The following is a 20,440-nucleotide window of genomic DNA, read 5'->3' as shown; positions in this document are numbered from 1 at the left end:
TTTAATTATAATTGCCAATATCCTTAAACGGGCAGTTTAAAAACTAATTATGTAGAGCAGGAACAATAAATTAATTTCTGATAGAAATAAATACTGTATATTTTTACCTCCGGTGGAGGTGAACGGGCCTACGATAAGGTCTTATTCTTTTTCAATACGGCTTTACGGTACATTTGGCAAGTACGCATTTGTGGAACACTGCGAGTGTCTGGTTTATTTGATTGCGTTAAGTGGCTATTGGCTGTTGTTATTTACGGGGTCAGATGGTGGTCGCTATTCGGAGATTTCGTTAATCGAGACGACGCGGCCTTCAGACTGTGTTCGTTCTGTACATTTTAAAAGTAAAAGCATTGTAGGACACATTCTTTTCACTAAAACAATGTTATAGAGTTAACAATATGGAATATTTTGTTTTCATTACTTAGATAAATCACAAGTTATGGTGAGTAATCAATTTTTAATTAATTTTAAAACACTTAGTGGTATCGGTAACATCAATGGACAATAATAAAATTGGTTTCTTCTATGGGCGAAAATATTTATGTAATTAAGTTCGATTCATATATTGTTGAAAATGTTAGAAACTCATCTGGTTGTTACGTAGATTGATATACGAATTTATAAAAAACATCGAACCAATACATAAATATTTTGAAATTTAACTATATATAATATAACAAATATTTCACAATTTTGTAATTTCTAGTTCTACTTTTTATGTCAGTGATATATGAAGGTAGTTTAATTTAAGTAATACCGTAATAGATTGTTTATTATGCAGACACTATGAGTAATGAGGGTAGTAATGGTGTTTTTATGGAATATTGTGGATTTAAATAGGACATATTGAGTACCTATTGTTTCATTATCAGAAATAAAATCATAACTTTCGATATTTTTCAGTCTGATCATAATATTTTGAAAACTACAATATTGTTTGATATTTTTTGGTGAAGAAAAATTTTAAGTAATGCGCAGAATAAAAACTAAGATATCCTTCAGTAAATTATTGAAAAAATATATTGCATAATTTATGTAAATCACGTGTAAAAGCATTTAAAACTGATAAAAAGTAAAAAAAAATAATAGTACAAATAAATTCATAGGAAAAGGAGGGGAATATAATAAAAATAGAAAGAAAAATAATTTACGGGAGATCTGAAATCGGGAAGGGGAAGGGGGTGAGTTTTTAAGGATAAAAAATCTCAATTTCCGGCAAAACTACAAGTCTTATGGAAAAAAATCAAATATCAAAGTTGTGGGAAATAAAAAGATCTACAACTTTTGTAATCATTTTTTTTTCATATAACTCCAAGATTTATTTGAAAAATTCAAAAAACCAAGATCTGGTTTTTTTATTTTTATCTTTTATAAAAAACATTATTTTTTCATAAAATTTGATAAAAACTTACTTTTTAATGACCCAACCTTACTATTATTCATTAGATTTAAAATATTTATTTTTGCACCTTGTTTGAATTAATATCGAAAAAATACCCTAATTTTCAAACGAAAATTCTCCTGGAAAATATCAGCTTTTTTGAAATAGTCGGTGAGTTTTTTGTTCGTTGCAAACTCTAGTTTCAGATGGTGTGAAAAAATATTACCACCACCAAGATTAATTTCGCAGAAAAGGCAAAAAAACGAAAAAGAACTCGTACCTAAAACTTTTTTAATCATTATGTGCAATTTTTGGATATTTTTTAAAATTTTAGACTCTAGTTAATTATGTTTATGAATGTAACTTAGAATCTCACGTTTTTCGAGTAAGTGTCGGAACGCCCCATTTGACAACATATCCATATATGTAATACTTCTATATGGACAGTTTCTATAAGTGGAAGCTGTTCCGACTACGAAGACAGAATGGCAACGATTTCTCTAACCTCCGAGGTTCCAGTTCGGTTCTACGCATTCTCAACCATGCGCAGTATATAGAAAGTGTCTCGAACGAGAGAGAAAATGAATATTGTCGACACCGCAACGTAGGAACGTTTTTACCCATATCAACTGTCATTTATGTATTACATATATGAGCAAATCACTGTTCCGCTACTGAACTAAACCAATTTTTTGGTTTATGCAGTAGATTAAAGATAATTGTAAATTACTGGTAAATCAAGAGAAATACCCTGTATGGGTCCTTTTTGTCATACAAATGTGGAAAACTCAGTGTTCCATCGTCTAAAGCCATTGCTGACTTTCAGACATTTTTTTTTCTATTTTTTCATATCAGTTTTAAAAATAAAACAAAACAATACCACCAATACAATATAATACAATACTGACCTGACGTATTCTGTGCTCATAACCCATAAAGGTAATACTCCTATATGGACAGTTGGTATGGGAAAAAACAACGTTCCTATGTCCCCTACGGTGCCGACAATCGTCATTTTTTATCTCGTTCAAGACAATTTATATATACTGCGCATGCTTCATGCGCACAAAAGATGCGCAGAACTACTAACTGAAGCTCTCCCATGAGAGAGAGAGAACGATACACTTTTTGTCTTAACCTCACAAAATTAAGGAATTGAACTAATAAGTTAAAAGTTAGCGAACTCTTTAATTTTAATTTAAATTTAATGTTAATTTCTGCATGAACTACAAGTACTATTTCAATGTTTTTAACTATTAATTAAATTTTTTAGTTTAATGTTGACTGCATAATTAATTGTAGATGAAATTTCGCGATCACGAGTTGGTAGCTCCTTGTGTAATATCACGTTGAATTGTAATCTAAGTGGATAATTGAAGATCGTACATTGATCCGTCAGCTAATTTTACAGTGTCCTTGGTTTTTGAAATTGATATGTAAACATGTTGGACGCAAATGTAAATATTTTATCATAATTTAATACTGGTTTTTAAACTCTGCAACTAAATTAAACATGTTAAAAAAGAAAAATGTATATATACATACAGTTTCATGCCACAATTGTAAAGAGTGACTCATATTGTAGAGCGATTTTATAAGCCAGTCAAATTCAACGTTTATCCCTTACCAAAAAGTTGTTTTAAATAGGTATATGAAAATATTATAGCTGAGTGTACAAATCAACGAACCCTGCTTATTCGGCCAATAGATTGCAGTAGTTACTACCTAACCTAACCACTGTTTGTTTTCTTAGTATCCATAATATTAAGTATTAAGTTTATTTTTCACGAGAGGGTAGCTAAAAAACAATGCAACGAAATTAGAACTACTTCTAAAATTACATAGTTGTCACGTGTCAAGCAGTTGCGCAAACTGAACGAATTTTCGTTAAATTAGGGATTTTTATCACATTCCCCGTTACGAGTTTGAGAATTTATAAACCAATATAAATTAATTTATCATATTTACCAAATTCAGTGGTGATTATGTATCATCACCGAATTTATTACTTTTACCGTGACATATATAAGCTGACCAATTATTATCGAATGCTTCTCGATCGCGCATAGGTGGATTTTTTTTCCTTAATGAGGTGCTAAAATTTCTCAATGACGTTGAAAAACTTTAACCCTTTATAACAAATTTTCGGTAATTATGCAATTTAACCTCCTCACTTCCGATCACCTCGAAATTTTATAAGGCGCGTAAAAGTCATCTATATATATATATATATATATATATATATATATATATATATATATATATATATATATATATATATATATAAGAGGTTTCGTATTGGGAACGTGGAAACGAAACACCAAAGTGGACTAACTTTAATATATTTTCCGATCTTTCGAAAACTTATGTATTCATCGACTGGGAAGTAATTAGTTAAGAATTCGATTTTAATGGTTGTATTTATATGTATATAATTACAAAATTTTATAACGCTGACCATTTCATAAGGTCGACTGACCTTTTACCACCAATTACTGACCTTTTAAATGGTATAATTGGTCAATCGAAAATCCGTACATTCCATACAAGTGCTACGATCGCGGAGCCGATATCTTTTTCTGTACTATTATGGTTTTTGTTGCAGGAGATCAGGAAATAAGGAGTAACTGGCTCCTAAAATATGACATATTTACAAAAAAGGTAAAGGGGTGGGTTATGCCACCTTGGTGCCCAACCACCCCTTACAAGGGGTTATTTATACTAGTGCTGGCATTCGTACTTTTAGAATATTTCTTCAATACCTTCACAAATTCAAAAATTTACAATTCAAACAAGTAAGTACATTGATTTTGTTTCAGAATTTTTTTTATAATAGTAGAGTTAGGCATATAATTTTTGAACAAAAATCACCATCATTATAAATTATGGGAACTATGATAAAGATATAAACTGCCCGTATCATCGATCTTATCAGTTTTTTTTGCTTTTAGTCATTATTGGTAAACAAAAGTATGATAAAGGTTTGTTCCAACAGTATAATCTGATGATATTTCGATTTTTTGTGCACTACTCACTATAGTCTATTACGAATACGTATCTACCCAACAAGAACAGCTCAAACACCATCTATAACACGGGTAGGCAAAAGAAGAAAATCATCATTTTTGTATATGGTTTCACTAGAGCATTCACTTTCATATCTAACGACTAAATACTCCAAAATATTTTACAACCTGATAAAGCACGGATCTGTATGTTCCAAAACTAATTCAAAACATGTTTGTTCGTCTCGAGCTACTATTGAACAAGTTCAAATTGACTTATTCATTAAAAAGGAAAGGATAAGCCGCGTTCACGAACTATTGAGCTATCGAAGCTATTTTACATTTGAAACCTTATTTAGCTAAATATTCGCATTAATGATTCATTTTAGAAACATCATTATGAAATATCAATAAAATCGAACTGATTCAATTAAAAATACTATTGAATAAAAAAAATATCATCTTGATAAAGTGACAAATACCTAGTCAGAATGTAACTTTTGAGTTACAAAACACAAAAATTTATTTTTTTATGTAAAAAGCAAGCACAAGAGGGTAAACTCTTTAACATCCTTTTACAATTCGAGTGGTGCCTGCCGTGTGTAGATGCCTGTGGATATTGATCTTGAACTTCTGTAGATTGTAGTGTTTTGGAAAATGGGTCTTGGTAGCTGATTCCACAGGGTTGCACTTCTCCAAAGAAATGAGTCCCGATAATTTGAAGTTCTATGAGTCTGCAGTCGAACTCGATGTTCATGTGCCACGTCTGCCTGCAAAAACTGTTCTAGGTGGGATTATGTTAGACAGCTCGGAAGAGTATTTGACGTGGTAATATCGGTAAAACAGAGTCAGGTCGGTGACCTTTCTTCTATGCTCTAAGCTGTCCAAGTGTTTGGTCAACTCTGGATCGCCTGTAACTGCTCACTTCTGTATTGAGTTGACCATCTTCCAAATATGTGAGCAAGTTTCCAAAGATGGACGAATCTAGGCCTTGTAGAGGATTAGAAGCTGTTGCGGTGTATATAGCTTTTCGATCTTAAAAAGAACTTCAAGATTTTTGAAGTTTTGATGTTTAAAGACTTCCTCCATGATCTTGGCAATGGCTGGGACTAAAGCAATCGGAGAGTACGTTTTGGTACGGGTTGAATCCGAGCAATTTTCCATTCTGCAGCGAGAACACCTCTTTTATATTGATAGAGAAAAAATTTCCATCGCAGACTTGTTAGTTAAGCTGCACAATGCTTCAATACAATTAGTGGTATTCCATCTGTGCCAATCGCTTTATTGATGTTCAAGTCTTTGAGAAGTTTTCCCCATATCTCGGTGTCGAAAATTTATTTCTGACATAAATGTACCAACTCTATTCAGGATGGATAGTAGTTTTTTCCGCGAAACAAGTGTTGAATTTGAGGCCAATAAGTGAACCAACAAGTCCACCTTCTCTTTTGTGGTCATTGTGATTGATCCATCTTCTCCAGTCAACAGTGGAATTTTTAACTTATAAAAGCCTTGGCTGACCAAAAAGACCTTGATTCATTTTGAAAATGAGAAGTTTGTTTTTACCTATCTTATTATATCGCTCCTTACAAGCATCTATGGTCTACTTGCAGTTGTTTAAACGATTTTCGGCACTAGGATTTGAGCGTCATTTGCGATAAGCAGCATTTTTATTTTTGACCGATCTTTTGGACAGAAATTCATTATATAACATCTAACGAAATGTAATATTTTTACAGATTGTCTCGGAATGCTAAAGAATTTCAGACATACGGACCCCTTTTGAAGACTTTACTCTTTAAGAACAACAAAACCAATTTGCATAACAATACGATTATATACACAACGAAGAACGAATCCTATTATAGTTATATTGTAACCGAACCGTCGTTTTCAACCAACAACCTCAATAGCTTTCCTGTAACATTATCAGCTATTAGTACTTCCACCATCGAAATAAAAAACGATTCTAAATTGTATAATTCAACGTTGCCGTTATGTCCAGATGACATCTCTTCCAGTTTAGGTGAGTAGTTATTGACCGATCAAAATTGTTAAGACTACAACTAGTGTCTAGATAAAACGGTTTCATAATTTGGAAAGTGATACATTTCGCCCTAGTTATTGTTTTGCACGAGCCGCATAACGGAGTTTGGTTTAAACAGGCTACCAGACGTGAACGTGAACTAACCCCTTTTTCAATTTAAAAGGAAAAACCATAAAGAAAAATAAATTCTTTGCAAATAAAACAAAAGAAAAAAACATTTCAATTCCAAAGTATCTTTATAAATAATCATCACTAGTCAGAATCGTCTGAACTAGAGTCATCATTTGATTGAATTATGAAGGGTTGCAAAGAATGTGATACTACATACTCAATAAATAAAATTACTGCGAACCATCAAGGGAGTCACACTCAGGGACCGAATAAGGAGTGATGACATAAGAGAAGAATTGGGTGTACAGGATGTGGTGAGATGTGTCTCCAGACCACCAAAGAGGTGATACGAGAGCTGGAGTTCAGCTTCTCAGAAAGATCCAGGAAGAGGGCCAAACGTACAGGATTGAATAGGACCTGGTCCTATTGAAAGAGGAAGAAGGATTAAATATGTAATAGTAAGGAGGTAGTCTGAGAAGAGTATGACTCTGTTCTTTGCACAGCTTGTCAATATAATAAATTTCGTCTTAACTTCACACCCTTAATAACAGTAAGCAAGTCTTTGTTTGTTGGGTCTGCTGTTCATTAAACCACTTTTCAAATAATTCTGCTCTCATATCTTCATGATAATCAGATGCACAGTTTTTAATTTTTTTAGCAGATATTAATAAATAATTAGACACGAAACCGTCTTGGCTTTCAACGTGTACTATTATAATGCGTTTCCCTTTAGAACATGACCCATGCAAACAGCAATATTTACTATTATCAACCCAACCGAAATTTATTACATCGTGACTGTCAAACCATGTTTCATCTAGACAAATTATGTGTCTATTAGAAATTCGGTAGTCTTTTATCTTTCGCAAATAATCTTATCGCCATCGAACTATTGTTGACGATTTGGTTTTTGTCATCCGTTTATTTGGTTTTTTGTGTTTAAAATCATATGCTGACAATGGCAATGTTCTAAACTGGTATAATTGTATTTTGGATAAACTGCTATCTTTTGCTGTATTACTTCTAATGTCGCAACCCTGTTTTCCTTGTATAAACTATAAATTGTCCTATGTATAAAATCTTCAGTTGCTTTGTCATCTGATTTAAATTTTTCGATTCTGTGAATGATCCATAGCAACCCCTTTCGTGACTACACGATAAATGGAAAATTTATTTACTCTAGTTAATTCAGCAATTCTTCTTGCTGAATTTTTTCCTTCTTTAAACATTCGTAAATATTTAAAATAACTTGTAACTGTGTTTGTATATCCAAATCTTTATTATTAAATTCATGCAGGTCTTTTTTCTCACTAAACTGTGCAATTTCATTGTCTTCATTCGCCCATGGTCCAACTTGCAAGGCACCTAGGGCCAAAACAAAAACCTTTTATGTGGTTGCGAGCCATATAATAATTTTGTTAAAGTAATAACAAAATAATGTAAGGTATAAAATAATTAAAACAAAAAAAGAGTATTATATCTTTTATTGCTCATCGAGTACGTTTTTGTAAATGAATGGAAAATTTATACATATTTTTTTTGAAAGCCAAGAGAAACATTGCAATAATAATAAAAAGTTATATCTAATGGGAAGACTGTGGTCGATCGGTTTCATCCACCAATGAGGAAATGTCCACCTCCAGTTCAGTTGTAGACAGTCTCATGAGATGACGTAAGGAAGAATCGGTGAGGTTGCTTCTGTTGTGGTTTTGAATGTACTTTATGGAGGAAAAGGCACTTTCACATGTATATGTGCTTCCGAACATTGATGTAATCTTCAGTCCAAAATCTCGCAGATTTGGAAATTTATCTTTAGACAGTAATTTGAAAAATTCAGGTCCCCTTTCTTGTCTGGTGATTAGGAACATGTCAGCTTGAAGGTCACATAACTCAATTTGTAAGTCGGGTGGTTGATCTTCAATGATTGCTTCAAAAGGATTATTATAAAGCAGTAAACTGCTTTTGAGACTTTCGATTTCTTCAAATCTTGTATTGAATTCATCAATAACTTGTTGAATTTGTGAACTGCAGCATGAAAACTCAATATTTTCCTCACTATTGAATTCTTCTGCTAGTTGCAGACAGCTAGGGAAGTATGTCAGGTTGTTCTTTTCCAAAGCATGTTTAAACACGCTCAGCTTCTTTCGAAATCCGTTTATTTTTCCGATTAAATCTGAAACCGTCTGGTTTCTTCCTTGAAGACTCAAGTATAAACTGTTAAGATGATTAGTCAGATCTGTTAAAAAAGCTAACTGTCTTAAGAATTCTGGATCCTTAAGCTTTCTTTCTTATTTATAATCTTACTCACGGTTTGAAAAACTTGATTTTGCTTGATTGATTTTCTACATAAAGCTCCCTGATGTATAATACAATAGATTGCAGGACAAGTAACACCATTCTCTCGAAGCAGACCCACTAATCCAGTTTTTTTACCTGTCATTGATGGGGCCCCGTCTGTTGCTATGGCTGAACATTTATCGAAACCTCCAATTCTATCAACTGCTTCCTTCACAGCCTCATAGATGTCTTTTCCATTAGTCGTTCCATAAAGAGGGCAGATATCAAATAACTCCTCTTTACTGATAAAATTGTCAAAAGTAGTATGCACAAATATTAGGAGCTGACTAACATCTGATTGATCAGTGCTTTCATCCAGACAAAGTGAGAAATATGAACTTTTTTTAACTAGGCTAAGCATAGACTTTTCTACTTGCTCACACATAGCAACTATCCTTCTTTGTATGGTTTGATGTGAAAGTGGCACTGATTGAAATTTCTCTGCCATTTTAGAATCCTCAAAAGATTTGGCCATTTCAACGGCACACTTTTTAATTAAATTGCCATGAGTAAAAGGTTTTTTTGCCTTTGCTAGCTCAAGCGACACGGCATTTTCATGTTGTAAGGTATGTAAGGATAAAGAAAATATAATCCTCTCCGTAAAACATTTCGCGAGCCGCCAGCTGGACAACGCTGGTCTAAAGGACGCCATATTTCTATTTATTTAAATATATGAATTAAATAAATCTCGCCACGCCACTGCTTATCGCATACTGCATAGCAGGAATATTTCAAATAAATTGTGTACATACGCCTTTCGACAGCTTCGGCCAAAAGAAATGCATTTATTTTTACGATTCGGTGTTTTCATTGGTTAAAAGTGAAGATAAAGAGTCCACGTGAACTGACGGTTTGTTGGATGTGTACCAAATTTTATACGGGGAGTAAACATTATTTTTCTGGAATTGATATTGGCAGAATTATACCTTTAATATCTATTCAACTTTTCATTTACTTTCTTAATTCATACCTCCTCCTTCAACTGCTGTGAAATATTTAGAAAATCTTATCTAAAAATTACCATAAATTATTTATATAATCTCAACATTTATTACTTCTAATATTCTAATATATCTAATGGGATTTTAATTATTCTTCAAACTTTAATCCTGACAGGTATAGTTATAAGTTCAATTTTATCTGCATATTGATCAATTCACTTTATCGGTGTGCTGCACTTTTATTGCAAGCATTCGTATATACTTATTTTTGGATTAAAAATTACTAAAATTTTAGTCAAATCAGCTGATCGAATGAAGCACTTTTGTAAGTCTTAACTTTTTCGTCTCCTACAGTAAATTTCAAGCTCACGTAGGTAATGGTTTTTGTTGCTGGCATTTATTGACCTTAAAACCTTGGACGAATTTTTATTCGTCCAAGCTTAGAACTAATAATTTTAGAAGACTGATACCCATGTTACGACTTGTACAATTTAATATTCGTTGCAATATGAGTTCAATTTCAACTTCATGTTGGTTAAAAAAATTATTTCTGCTTTCACGTTCATTGCATAAAAATAATTTACAATTACGTGCCTTGCTTTGAGAAGTGTAAATTGCCATTATTCAGTGCACATAATTTCAGTTAGGTTCAATTTACTCGTTTGTGAAATGTGACAAGTAACATTTAGATAATTTTGCAGTTATCAGAAACGTTTCTCAAAACTTTTACTTTAGTTTAAAATAACATATAAAAAATAAATCTTTGAAACTTTCTATTTTTTTTTTGGTCAAATTAATAAAATCTCCTTTGTAAATTGAAATAAACATCATATCATACGTTTGCGATTGTATAGAACTGAATTGTGCGTTCTATATAAATATTATCAGTCTGCTTCGTTAATGTCGCTTTTCTCTGTTCGTCTGAGCTTTCACATTAAATATAAAAAAATGTTTTAATTGTTGTTTACTATTTGGATATTATTTAAAGGAGAAGAAAAGAAGAAAAGAAGAAAACTATCCTAGTCCTGAACATATGATATATATATATATATATATATATATATATATATATATATATATATATATATATAAATATATATATATATATATATATATATATATATATATATATATATATATATATATATATATATATATATATATATATATATATCAAGTATCAAATATAAAGGTTTAATATCAAGCTTTAAAAATATGTATTTGTATAAAGAATATTCATGTCCACGTCTAGTTATTTTTGTATTAAGAACCAACAAAATGTCAGTAAGATAAGCTGAGTGGTCAGATTACTTTTGTAAATTTAACTTTTCCGTTTGCTGTGGTAAATTTAACGATTTTGTTGGTTCTTGATTTTTGTTGATTTACTCTAAACTTTAGAGGACTCAAAAGGATTGCATATTCTAATATTCGTAGTACGTGATATTTTGACCTTGCAAGGAGTTGCATGCAATTTCTTGTACCATATTAAACAGCCTTAAACAATCCTCAGCTCTTGCCATATGAAATTTTTTAACTATTTTATATACATGTTTTTTTATCTTATCACTTGTGCCTATTGGTAGTAGCAGTGACTTTAAAATTATTTTTTATTCTTTCTTAATTTAAATAATCAAAGTTTTCCATTTTGCGATTAACAATTTTTAAATAAAATCCAATAAACAGGGTGGCCCAATAGAACATGCATATTGCATCCTCTTTTTTTGCGAGGTAAACGGTGCGTGGGCGGGGGGAGCCTAGCGTGGTTGGATAGTAGCACTCTTGGAGTTTTAGTACTCATGAGTCACTTCAGCGGAAAGCGTCGCACTTTTTGTGTTTGCATATTTTACGAGAACAGTCGTTCATACGTCTTGACAAGGCGTATCCAGTATGGATTAAGACACATTAATTAAGCTCCGAGTGCAAATTTAATTAAAATATGGGTTAACCGTTTTGAAGAGACCGGTTCCACGTTTAAACCACCAGCACAAGGTCGTCCAAGATCGTCTAGGTCCACAGAAAATATTGATAAAATGGAGGAGTCAATACGAGAAAATCCGCATGTGTCTACTCGGAAACGATTGGCGGCTTTAAACTTGTTTCGACGAAGTTTACAGCGAATTTTGAAGTTGGATCTTAAACTGCATCCTTATAAGCTCCAATTAAAACAGGAATTAAAAGATACCGACTTTGCCATTTGCTGAAGAAATGCTTAGTCGATTTTCCATTTCCATTTTCCAAAAAAATCCAAAAATGAAACTTCAAAAACCACTGCATAGTTGGTGTAGGCAGTAATCTCAAGCAAAGGGATTACTGGCCCTTTCTTCTTTAAAGATTCACGAGAACGAAACATCACCGTTAACACCGACCGCTATGTTGCGATGTTAGAGGAATATTTGAATCCAGAACTTGCGAGATTGTGAATAGCAAATATGAGAAATTTATTCGGAGCGACCTGTGAAGTAGATGTTTTCTAAAAGGCTAATTTTCAAAATAGGTGATATGCATTGGCCCCCATGTAGCCCTGACTTGATGCCTCTTGATTTTTTTTGTGGGGACGCCTCAAACATAAAGTTTACATGAACATTCTGAGGGACATCAGTCAGCTAAAGGAAAACATCCGCCAGGAAATGGCAGCAATCACCCCAGATTTATTAACAAGAGTTTTCATAAATCTGCGTTCGCGTTTAGAGGAGGGCCGTCATTTAGATAACGTTATTAAATTTGTCCCCTTTTCCCCCAGTTCCAAGGACTGTGCCAATGAAAGGCTTTCCCAATATTCTCCAGAATTATAAGGTAGATATTTTTGTTGAAAGGTCGAATTTTTCAAAACCATTATCATTTTTCTCATTAATTCAAAGTTAATAAATTTTTTATTTCCAATTCGTACAATGATTGTTTACTTAAAGGAACTTTATCTTTGCTTTCCACACACTCTTTTTATTGAATTCTTTCATTGTATGTGATATATTTCGTTATTAAAGTTCAATTAAACTTTTTTCTATTTGTAGATGGTAGAATACCAATAATACGAAGTCCAGTACCATCCGTTGAAGAATTGGAGAACAGGTTCACCTGGCTCCAACCTGGTGGACATTGGCAACCTCCGAACTGTAGAGTTTTAAAAAGTGTAGCAATAGTAATTCCGTTCAGATGTAGAGGTGAACATCTATTGCTTTTTCTGCAACACATGCATCCATATCTTAAAAAGCAGCAATTAGATTACACCATCTTTGTAATAGAACAAGATGGTGATGGTCCTTTCAATAGAGCTATGCTAATGAATATAGGTTATAGAGAGGCTTTGGAAATTAAATGGTTTGACTGTTTTATATTTCATGATATTGATTTGTTGCCTGAGGATGATCGAAATTTGTATACTTGTCCAGAACAACCAAGACATATGAGTGTGGCTGTAAATATATTTAAGTATAAGTAAGTAGTTTGAATTAATCTCTCATTTTTTCAAGATTTATATAACGTTATCGCGTACATCCCTTAGTGGGTATACATTGAAAGAAGAAAATTGTTATCTAAATTATTCGCCATTCCCTCTCCTTCCAACATGTATCGATAACGAGGTCATCAAAAATTATTAATAACCAGTTGATTTTTTTTTATTCAATTAATATTTATATAATTTGACAGTTTCATTGTCCTAGAAATTCTCAGGTCAATCTGATGAAGATTAATTTTTTTTATGTAAATACCCTTCCCAAAAAAAATGTTATTTAAATTTTAAAAAAGTTGTTTTCACTGATTCTTATGTTACAAATAGGAAATCGAAAAAATTACATATCTTGTCGGATTAGTGATACATACCTGTTGTTTGTAGAAGATTTTTCCATTTGGACAGAGAACACACTAACCCAGTTAAGTCAAAGATACGACCCGCGGGTCGCTTCCGGCCCCTGGGCCGTATCAATAAGGCCCGCGGTCGTAATGTGTCACAGAAAGATCATGTTTTTTAGAGCTTTCAGACTTCATTCGATTCCTCTACGGATGTTTAATCGCCATATCTTAGCAGCAAGTGAGTTATAATAATTCAGTTCATTTTTTTTTATTTTCAATCTGGCCCACCTACGAATTCAAAATTTAATATATGGCCCTCTCTAAAATTGAATTTGACACCTCTGCCCTAACCCATTATGTAATATTTTTATCTTACAGTTAGTTATAAGAAAAATGGTCTTATGGTATTAACCATTTTTGAGAATAGGTCATTTTTTATGTCCTTATTATCGATACATATTGGATCAAACCATACATTTTGTAGGATAAAATTTTTTTCAATTTATTTACATAATTACCATCAGATTTTACAAATCAGTAATAAATTTTTTCGAACTATCAAATCAACATATTTTATCCCTGCTACTCCTGTTATGTACCACAATCGAGAATGAGCCAGGAATCCTGGACTAATCTGTATCCTGAATATTTTATGTAGAAGTAGACCTTCAGATGACAAAATATTAGAAATGAAATAATAAAAAATTTTATGGATTCAAGTTAATATTAAAAAAACATTTATTATATGTAAATAATCATTTTTTTACTATTATTTCTACATCTATATAAAATTTTTTCTACTTAAATTTATTTTCTTGTCTAAATTAACTTTTTAACACTATACATTCTTAATACATAATCACTAATGAATTTATCATTGCTAGAACTAATAGTGTATATGTTGATATCTAAAAATTTATAGCGAAACATCAAACAGTGTAAAATCTTCAACAAGTTTAATTACCTGTTTAAATTTTAATAAAACATCTGGATAAAATTACCTTCAATGTTCTGTTAAATTCTCACTTCACTTTCCATAAAGTCGGGTAACTTTGATTTGGGAGGGGATGACCATGGCCCCTGTCAGGAAAACGTTTTTCACTACAAAAATGTTATTAGTATGTATTTGAGAAAAAGTTCTTGTAATAATGACGTCAGAACTTATTATATTACTAAAACTACTTATATATCCACTATTTTCTAATAATCAATATACAGGTTGTTACAAAAAAATTGATTCTATTCTTGACACATTTGATAGGGATTGTAGGGGCTGTGAAAAGTGAGACGTGGTTACAAAAAAAAGTTTTGAGAGCTAGTTGGTAAGATAAAAAATAAATTTAAGAAAAGACACACGAATTCTTTCAAAAGAGGAAGAAGATACATTTATTTCGCATATGTATACATTGTCAATTTTTGGATTTCCTGGTTTGAGGAAAATAATGAAATGTTATTCAAAACATCCTAAAATTGAACTGTTTAATGCCAATGTTCCAAGAAAAGAATGGATGGTGTCTTTTCTTAAAAGGCATCCTTGAATTTTAACCAGAAGAAGTACTATCTTTTGGAGACTATGTAGGGTAGTTGGGGTAAACATCCGCAATTGTTGGTTTCAAGCTGATTGTATCAATGTTATTAATTTTAAAGTTATTGCAATGAGATGTAAATTTGAGCCAACTACTCATGTACCAACTGTTCTTCCATCAGAGCCCTAAATATAAGACAAAAGTTGCTCAATGTAGTAAGTATAAAACTAAGGGCCGTATCGTCAAGAAGCAAGAACTTTTCATACACTAAATATGAAATTTGGTATGAGTTATTCAAATTTTGAAAAATGTATTTCGGAATAAAAAATAATCAGTTAAAATTTGTCAATAATTATATTAAAATCAAGAAAAATACTTCTTTTTCCAACAAATAAAAACCCTAATCTTCATAGATGAAACCTTCAAAGTAACAAGTAGTGCTTATTATGAATGGGCACGCGTCTCACACCAGCTACTTAGTGGTAGACTTGTGTGACACTTTCGAAATTGATCTTGTACTTTCTCCTCCACACACATCACGTGCCCTGTAACCGCTTCGATGTATCGTTTTTCAAACCGCTAAAAACATAATATCACCAACAAGCTATAGCATGGCAACATTCACATTTGAATCAAGGAATTACAAAAGTCGTTTTCGGAGCACTTTTCCAACTAGCTTGGAATCGGGCTGCCACTGTTGGGATTGCTACAAAAAGCTTAGAAAAGACTGGAATATTTCCACTAAACGCCAATGCAATACCTGACCACAAGTTCATAGGTCCCAAGTCCAGTCCCCAAGGTCCCAACAAGTGCAAGCCACAAATAAACAACCAGTACTGATATAGTGTCATTTGCAAGGCTACAACAGTCTGACAATGCCCAGTCTTCCATCTGTACAGATGAAAAAATGAAGAGAATGGAGAATAAAGCAACGCCTGAGATAAAAATTAAAAGTTCATAAACAAAACAGAGAGAGTGTCTAGTGCCCCATGACCAATCCACGAGTGTCCAACAGGTGCGGCTACAAGACCAATCCTCAAGTGCAGAACAAAAATGAAGGTACAAGTCCAAGCCACAAATACAAAATCACTTGATAATATAGTGCTATCCATAAGTTCCCAACAATCTGACGAAGCTCAGCCTTCTACCTGTGCAGAAATTATTCCATCATTTTTAAAGTCACCAATTGTTTCTAAAAGAATTGGTAAAGTTATAAATACAAATATTCTCTGAGTTTGTTGTACTTCAAATGGTAATAAATATTCTGAGCTGTTCTATCACTCACATGTACTTGGTTCAGTAATTTATTTGCATAAATGAGGATCAGTGATAGCAGCAGTATCGGCATATTCACAAACCATCTCAATTGATTAATGGTTTTCCATTTTCCACTAATGTCTATGTACTATTTGCAGATTACCGTACCCAGCAATATTTGGTGGAGTGTCTGCTATTAGTACCGACCATTTTAAATTATTAAATGGATTTTCAAATTCGTTTTGGGGTTGGGGAGGTGAAGATGATGATATGTCTAATCGAATTAGATACCACCATCTTCATATTTCAAGATATCCTATAAGTATTGCTCGGTATACAATGTTGACGCACAAAAAAGACAAACCTAGTCCATCTCGGTAAGTTACAGTAGTATTTCACATTCTACTAAAGTGAATTTTATTTAGTATCATTCTGATTATATTTTTAGTTATGATATACTCAAACAAGGTGAGCAACTTTATGATAAAGATGGATTGAATAGTTTGAAGTACAAACGTATTCAAAGGAAGTTCAATTTGTTGTACACTTGGGTTCTGGTACGTATCGACTCACCCAGTTGATGAACAAACCTGACGTCATAGAATGTTCAATTAGTGAGATTAAATTGTGATGTAGAATGATTGTAAAACAGAAAATGATTCTATGTTAGATTTCTATGTTATGCAATTATTTGATAAGGTTAATTTATCAATGTGTGAATATACTCAAATTTTGTTTTGTCAACTTTTATTTCTGTTTAACAAAGTTGCTTAACTGTTAAGCGGTACATAGAATGACGCGAACTGTAGACCTCGCGCAACTAACATCTTTGATTATAAAATACATGCTAACAAGAATCTCAGAAACCGTAGATTTTTTATTTATCATACATTTGGGACCGGAAGCATGGTCACAACGAAAAAAGGTCGGATTATCAGAGGAAAATTTTTATTGACCCCTAACATCACAATAAAGTTGATTGTGTACAGTATATACCGTACTATAAAAATTGTTATCATGCGATAAGATATTGTTAATCTGAAAGGAAGTTTAACAACACACAATTGATTTTCATTTAATTAAAACGTGAGAAAAAGGGTAAAAGTCTATAATGTTCTTTTGCTTAGCAGAAGACAACCTTTATTTTGCCGCGATGTTCCACCTTTTCCTAATTCACAAAATATCTATAGGGGTAGACGCAGAGATTTGTTCGATGTACTGAAGGGCTGTATCAAAAGAATTTTTAGCATGTGTATGCGGTACTCGAGCCATACTCATTGTCTTTGTTTTCGTCATCGTTCTCGTTCCCATCGGTTGTTCGAGTTAGAAAGTCAATGATTCGATCGTCAGTTAATTCTTCTTCCATTGTGCAGTCAACGTCAGCTGTACTGATCCTCTCATTTACGTCACTGGGCTCAACATTCGGTTGTAAAATTTGCAAATTCCTCAAAATTGTTTAAGTGTCTTTCGTCATTTGTTGCACGGGTTGTTTCATCTTCACTCGACATTTCGAAGCAAAAATGCCGTTAATCCTAGCAAATGATTTCAGATATTTGTCTCAGGGAGTTAGTCACCAATTCTTGAGTTTTCAAATGGGTTTGTTTTCTTTATAACTTACTTGGATCCCTCTATTATATAAAAACTCAGCAACACGAACAAATTCTATCAGACTTTCACTCAGAAAAGTCATTTTTGTCGTCATTTGATTTATAATTATTAAATACCGTGTGCAACTACAAACCACCTTATTTTTCTAGTACAGAAAAATCAGGTTATGTTTTTGACATTCTGTGGCGTACAGCGCGTTAAAAAAGTGTGTTGGTTAACTTCAACGTCACGAGCGCGGTCATTGTGTGCATTATCACGGTTTCTCAACAAAGTGAACTAACTTTGATATTTATGAACGTCTACAGCGGGTTCATTCTATCTACTGCATAATGTTGAAAACTACTTAAACACTGAAAGATAAATAGGATTATGTAAATTTAAGTATTCATCTCATTGTATATTCTTTTTAATGTTGCATCATTTTTACTTGAATATAAAATTCCTCCTATTTCAAATTTCTGTTATTATTTGAGATTTGAATGGAAAATGAAGTCAATATTAGTATTAGTATTTGAAAATGATAAAAGCTTACTAATGGAAAAACTTGATTGTATTTATGAAATATATTTCGACATATACTTTGAAGTTCAATAACTACCTTATTTTTCTAATGTAACACCCTATATGTTAAGCAGGCTAGAAAGGTTATATTGTTGTGTTCTGGAACATTCTGAAGAACTTGCAAGACTATTATAGGGCTTCGAATTGGCGAGAGTAGCACATAAGGGATAAGATGCCAAAATTTATAAACTGGTTTAAGGGATAACACCACTGTAGAGCCCGGTTTTTGATAAGAAGTCAGAATTTATAAAGAGGTTTAAGGGGTAACACCACTGTAGAGCCCGGTTTTTTCCAAAAAAAAACTTTATATCGATGCAAAACCTAATTAGATAACTATTATACATGCGTTCAAGTAATTAAATTAATTTTTACAGAGGGTTCAAAAACAAATTGGCGTCAATAAAGAGCTATAAGCATAAGAGGAATTTTTATGGAGGCCCCCACTACCACCAACTTTCGTGGTAGCTATTAATGTGAAACATAAAAATCAAGTTTTTAATAATGTTTGAACTAAAAGCAAGAAAACTACATAGAGGTTAAAAAAAGTTCCCTATGCCTACGTAGTTCCCTAGAAAATGATGTTATAAAGCTTCTGTCACGGTTTTAAATCAATCGTATAAAAATTGGATGAACAATTGTGGTGGTAGTGTTAAAAAATTAAATATTATAATGATTTTATGATAATATTGTTTCTGAGAAAAAAAATCAATGGAATTTCAACCACATACATATACACCCTATTACTGTAGTTTGTTACACCCTCTACATCTTTATTATAAATGAAAAGGTATGTTCATTACCTGATATATACCATTCAATTCAACAAAGGAAAATTCTTTTTCCATTTTTTCTTTACTTTAATTCTAAATTTAGAATTTAGTTACATTTTGTACTTAGTCTATTTTGTCATCATATTTGTGTATATAACAATTTTTCAAATAAAACATGTATGTAAGTGTAGTATGTTTTATTATACCGGGTGTCTGATTAAAGATTTATCGGTTATTGTTCTACAACATAGAGTAAAACCAGATTTATCACCGCGTCACTAGAAGGCGTAATTCATAATAATATGTGGACATTAGAGTAAATAGTCACTCTAAACGATGTTATTATTATAGTTCACAAACAATAAATTTCTTTTCATCACATGTGTGATGATGCAATGAGCAATATAACATACTGTTATACCCGCTGTGGGGTAAAAAATAGTTTTACTGTAAGTTTTTGTGTGGTTTGTAAACTTATTTGTTCGGTTTTAGACCTTATTATTTACAGTTTTATAGCGAAATTGCTTCTTAAAGAGTTGTTACTAGAAGAATTCAAAATTTTCACCCGGAAACGTGTTTTTGTTGTTTTCTTTCATTGGCAGTATGTTGGAAACTTGTGGAAAATGAATAGGATTATGACTAAAGCTTTTTTCATCTGATGAATCTGGCATTCCCTGTATATATTGGTGCATTCAACGAAACACGACCACGGTATTTCCAGTTCCACTCCGTCCAGACCGTAAACCCAAGTAGAATGGATTATAAAGCGTTGGGTTCAAGACCAGAAGGTTAGACAAACAAAAATAAAACTTCATTTTAGAAGATGATAATTTTTTAACTTATTTCATTAGTAATGTTGATGTTCTACTTTTTAATTGATTTGTAATAATAATGTCAATAAAAGAAACATAAAACAAACCCCTTCGGTAGTCTAAATTTATTTAAATTTAAATATTAGGATTACTCTGGATTAAAGTAATTTAGGTTTTGTAGTTAAAAGAATAATAAAGAACAGTTTTTAATTGTATATTTTCCATTTTACACAATGACCTTTTGCCATATTTCTTTCAGCTTCATGATTCCGTGCTCATAGAATTTCTGGTCTTTATT

At 32.2% G+C, this 20,440-nt stretch overlaps 1 protein-coding gene across 1 annotated transcript; it reads left to right on the top strand.

Annotated features, from left to right (window-relative positions):
- Nucleotides 1–197: 197 nt before the first annotated feature.
- LOC130443706 (beta-1,4-N-acetylgalactosaminyltransferase bre-4) lies at nucleotides 198–19,520 on the top strand. Its single transcript, XM_056778460.1, has 6 exons — nucleotides 198–442; nucleotides 3,987–4,176; nucleotides 6,123–6,409; nucleotides 12,828–13,251; nucleotides 16,550–16,768; nucleotides 16,840–19,520. Exons 2-6 carry the CDS (start codon nucleotides 4,058–4,060, stop codon nucleotides 16,970–16,972), a joined length of 1,182 nt encoding a protein of 393 aa, XP_056634438.1. The 5' UTR covers nucleotides 198–442; nucleotides 3,987–4,057; the 3' UTR covers nucleotides 16,973–19,520.
- Nucleotides 19,521–20,440: the final 920 nt, after the last annotated feature.

Source organism: Diorhabda sublineata, chromosome 5, assembly GCF_026230105.1.
Source record: "Diorhabda sublineata isolate icDioSubl1.1 chromosome 5, icDioSubl1.1, whole genome shotgun sequence".
Classification (NCBI taxonomy): Eukaryota; Metazoa; Arthropoda; class Insecta; order Coleoptera; family Chrysomelidae; genus Diorhabda; species Diorhabda sublineata.
The sequence above is the reverse complement of the archived record's forward strand: the minus strand, read 5'-3'. Positions and strand labels throughout refer to the sequence as shown.

Bases quoted from the DNA above. Each gene is read 5' to 3' on its own strand.
- LOC130443706 (XM_056778460.1), top strand. From the start codon at position 4,058: ATGCCACCTTGGTGCCCAACCACCCCTTACAAGGGGTTATTTATACTA. The intron at 6,410-12,827 runs GTGAGTAGTTAT...TTCTATTTGTAG, and splicing joins TGACATCTCTTCCAGTTTAG to ATGGTAGAATACCAATAATA. The intron at 13,252-16,549 runs GTAAGTAGTTTG...TACTATTTGCAG, and splicing joins GTAAATATATTTAAGTATAA to ATTACCGTACCCAGCAATAT.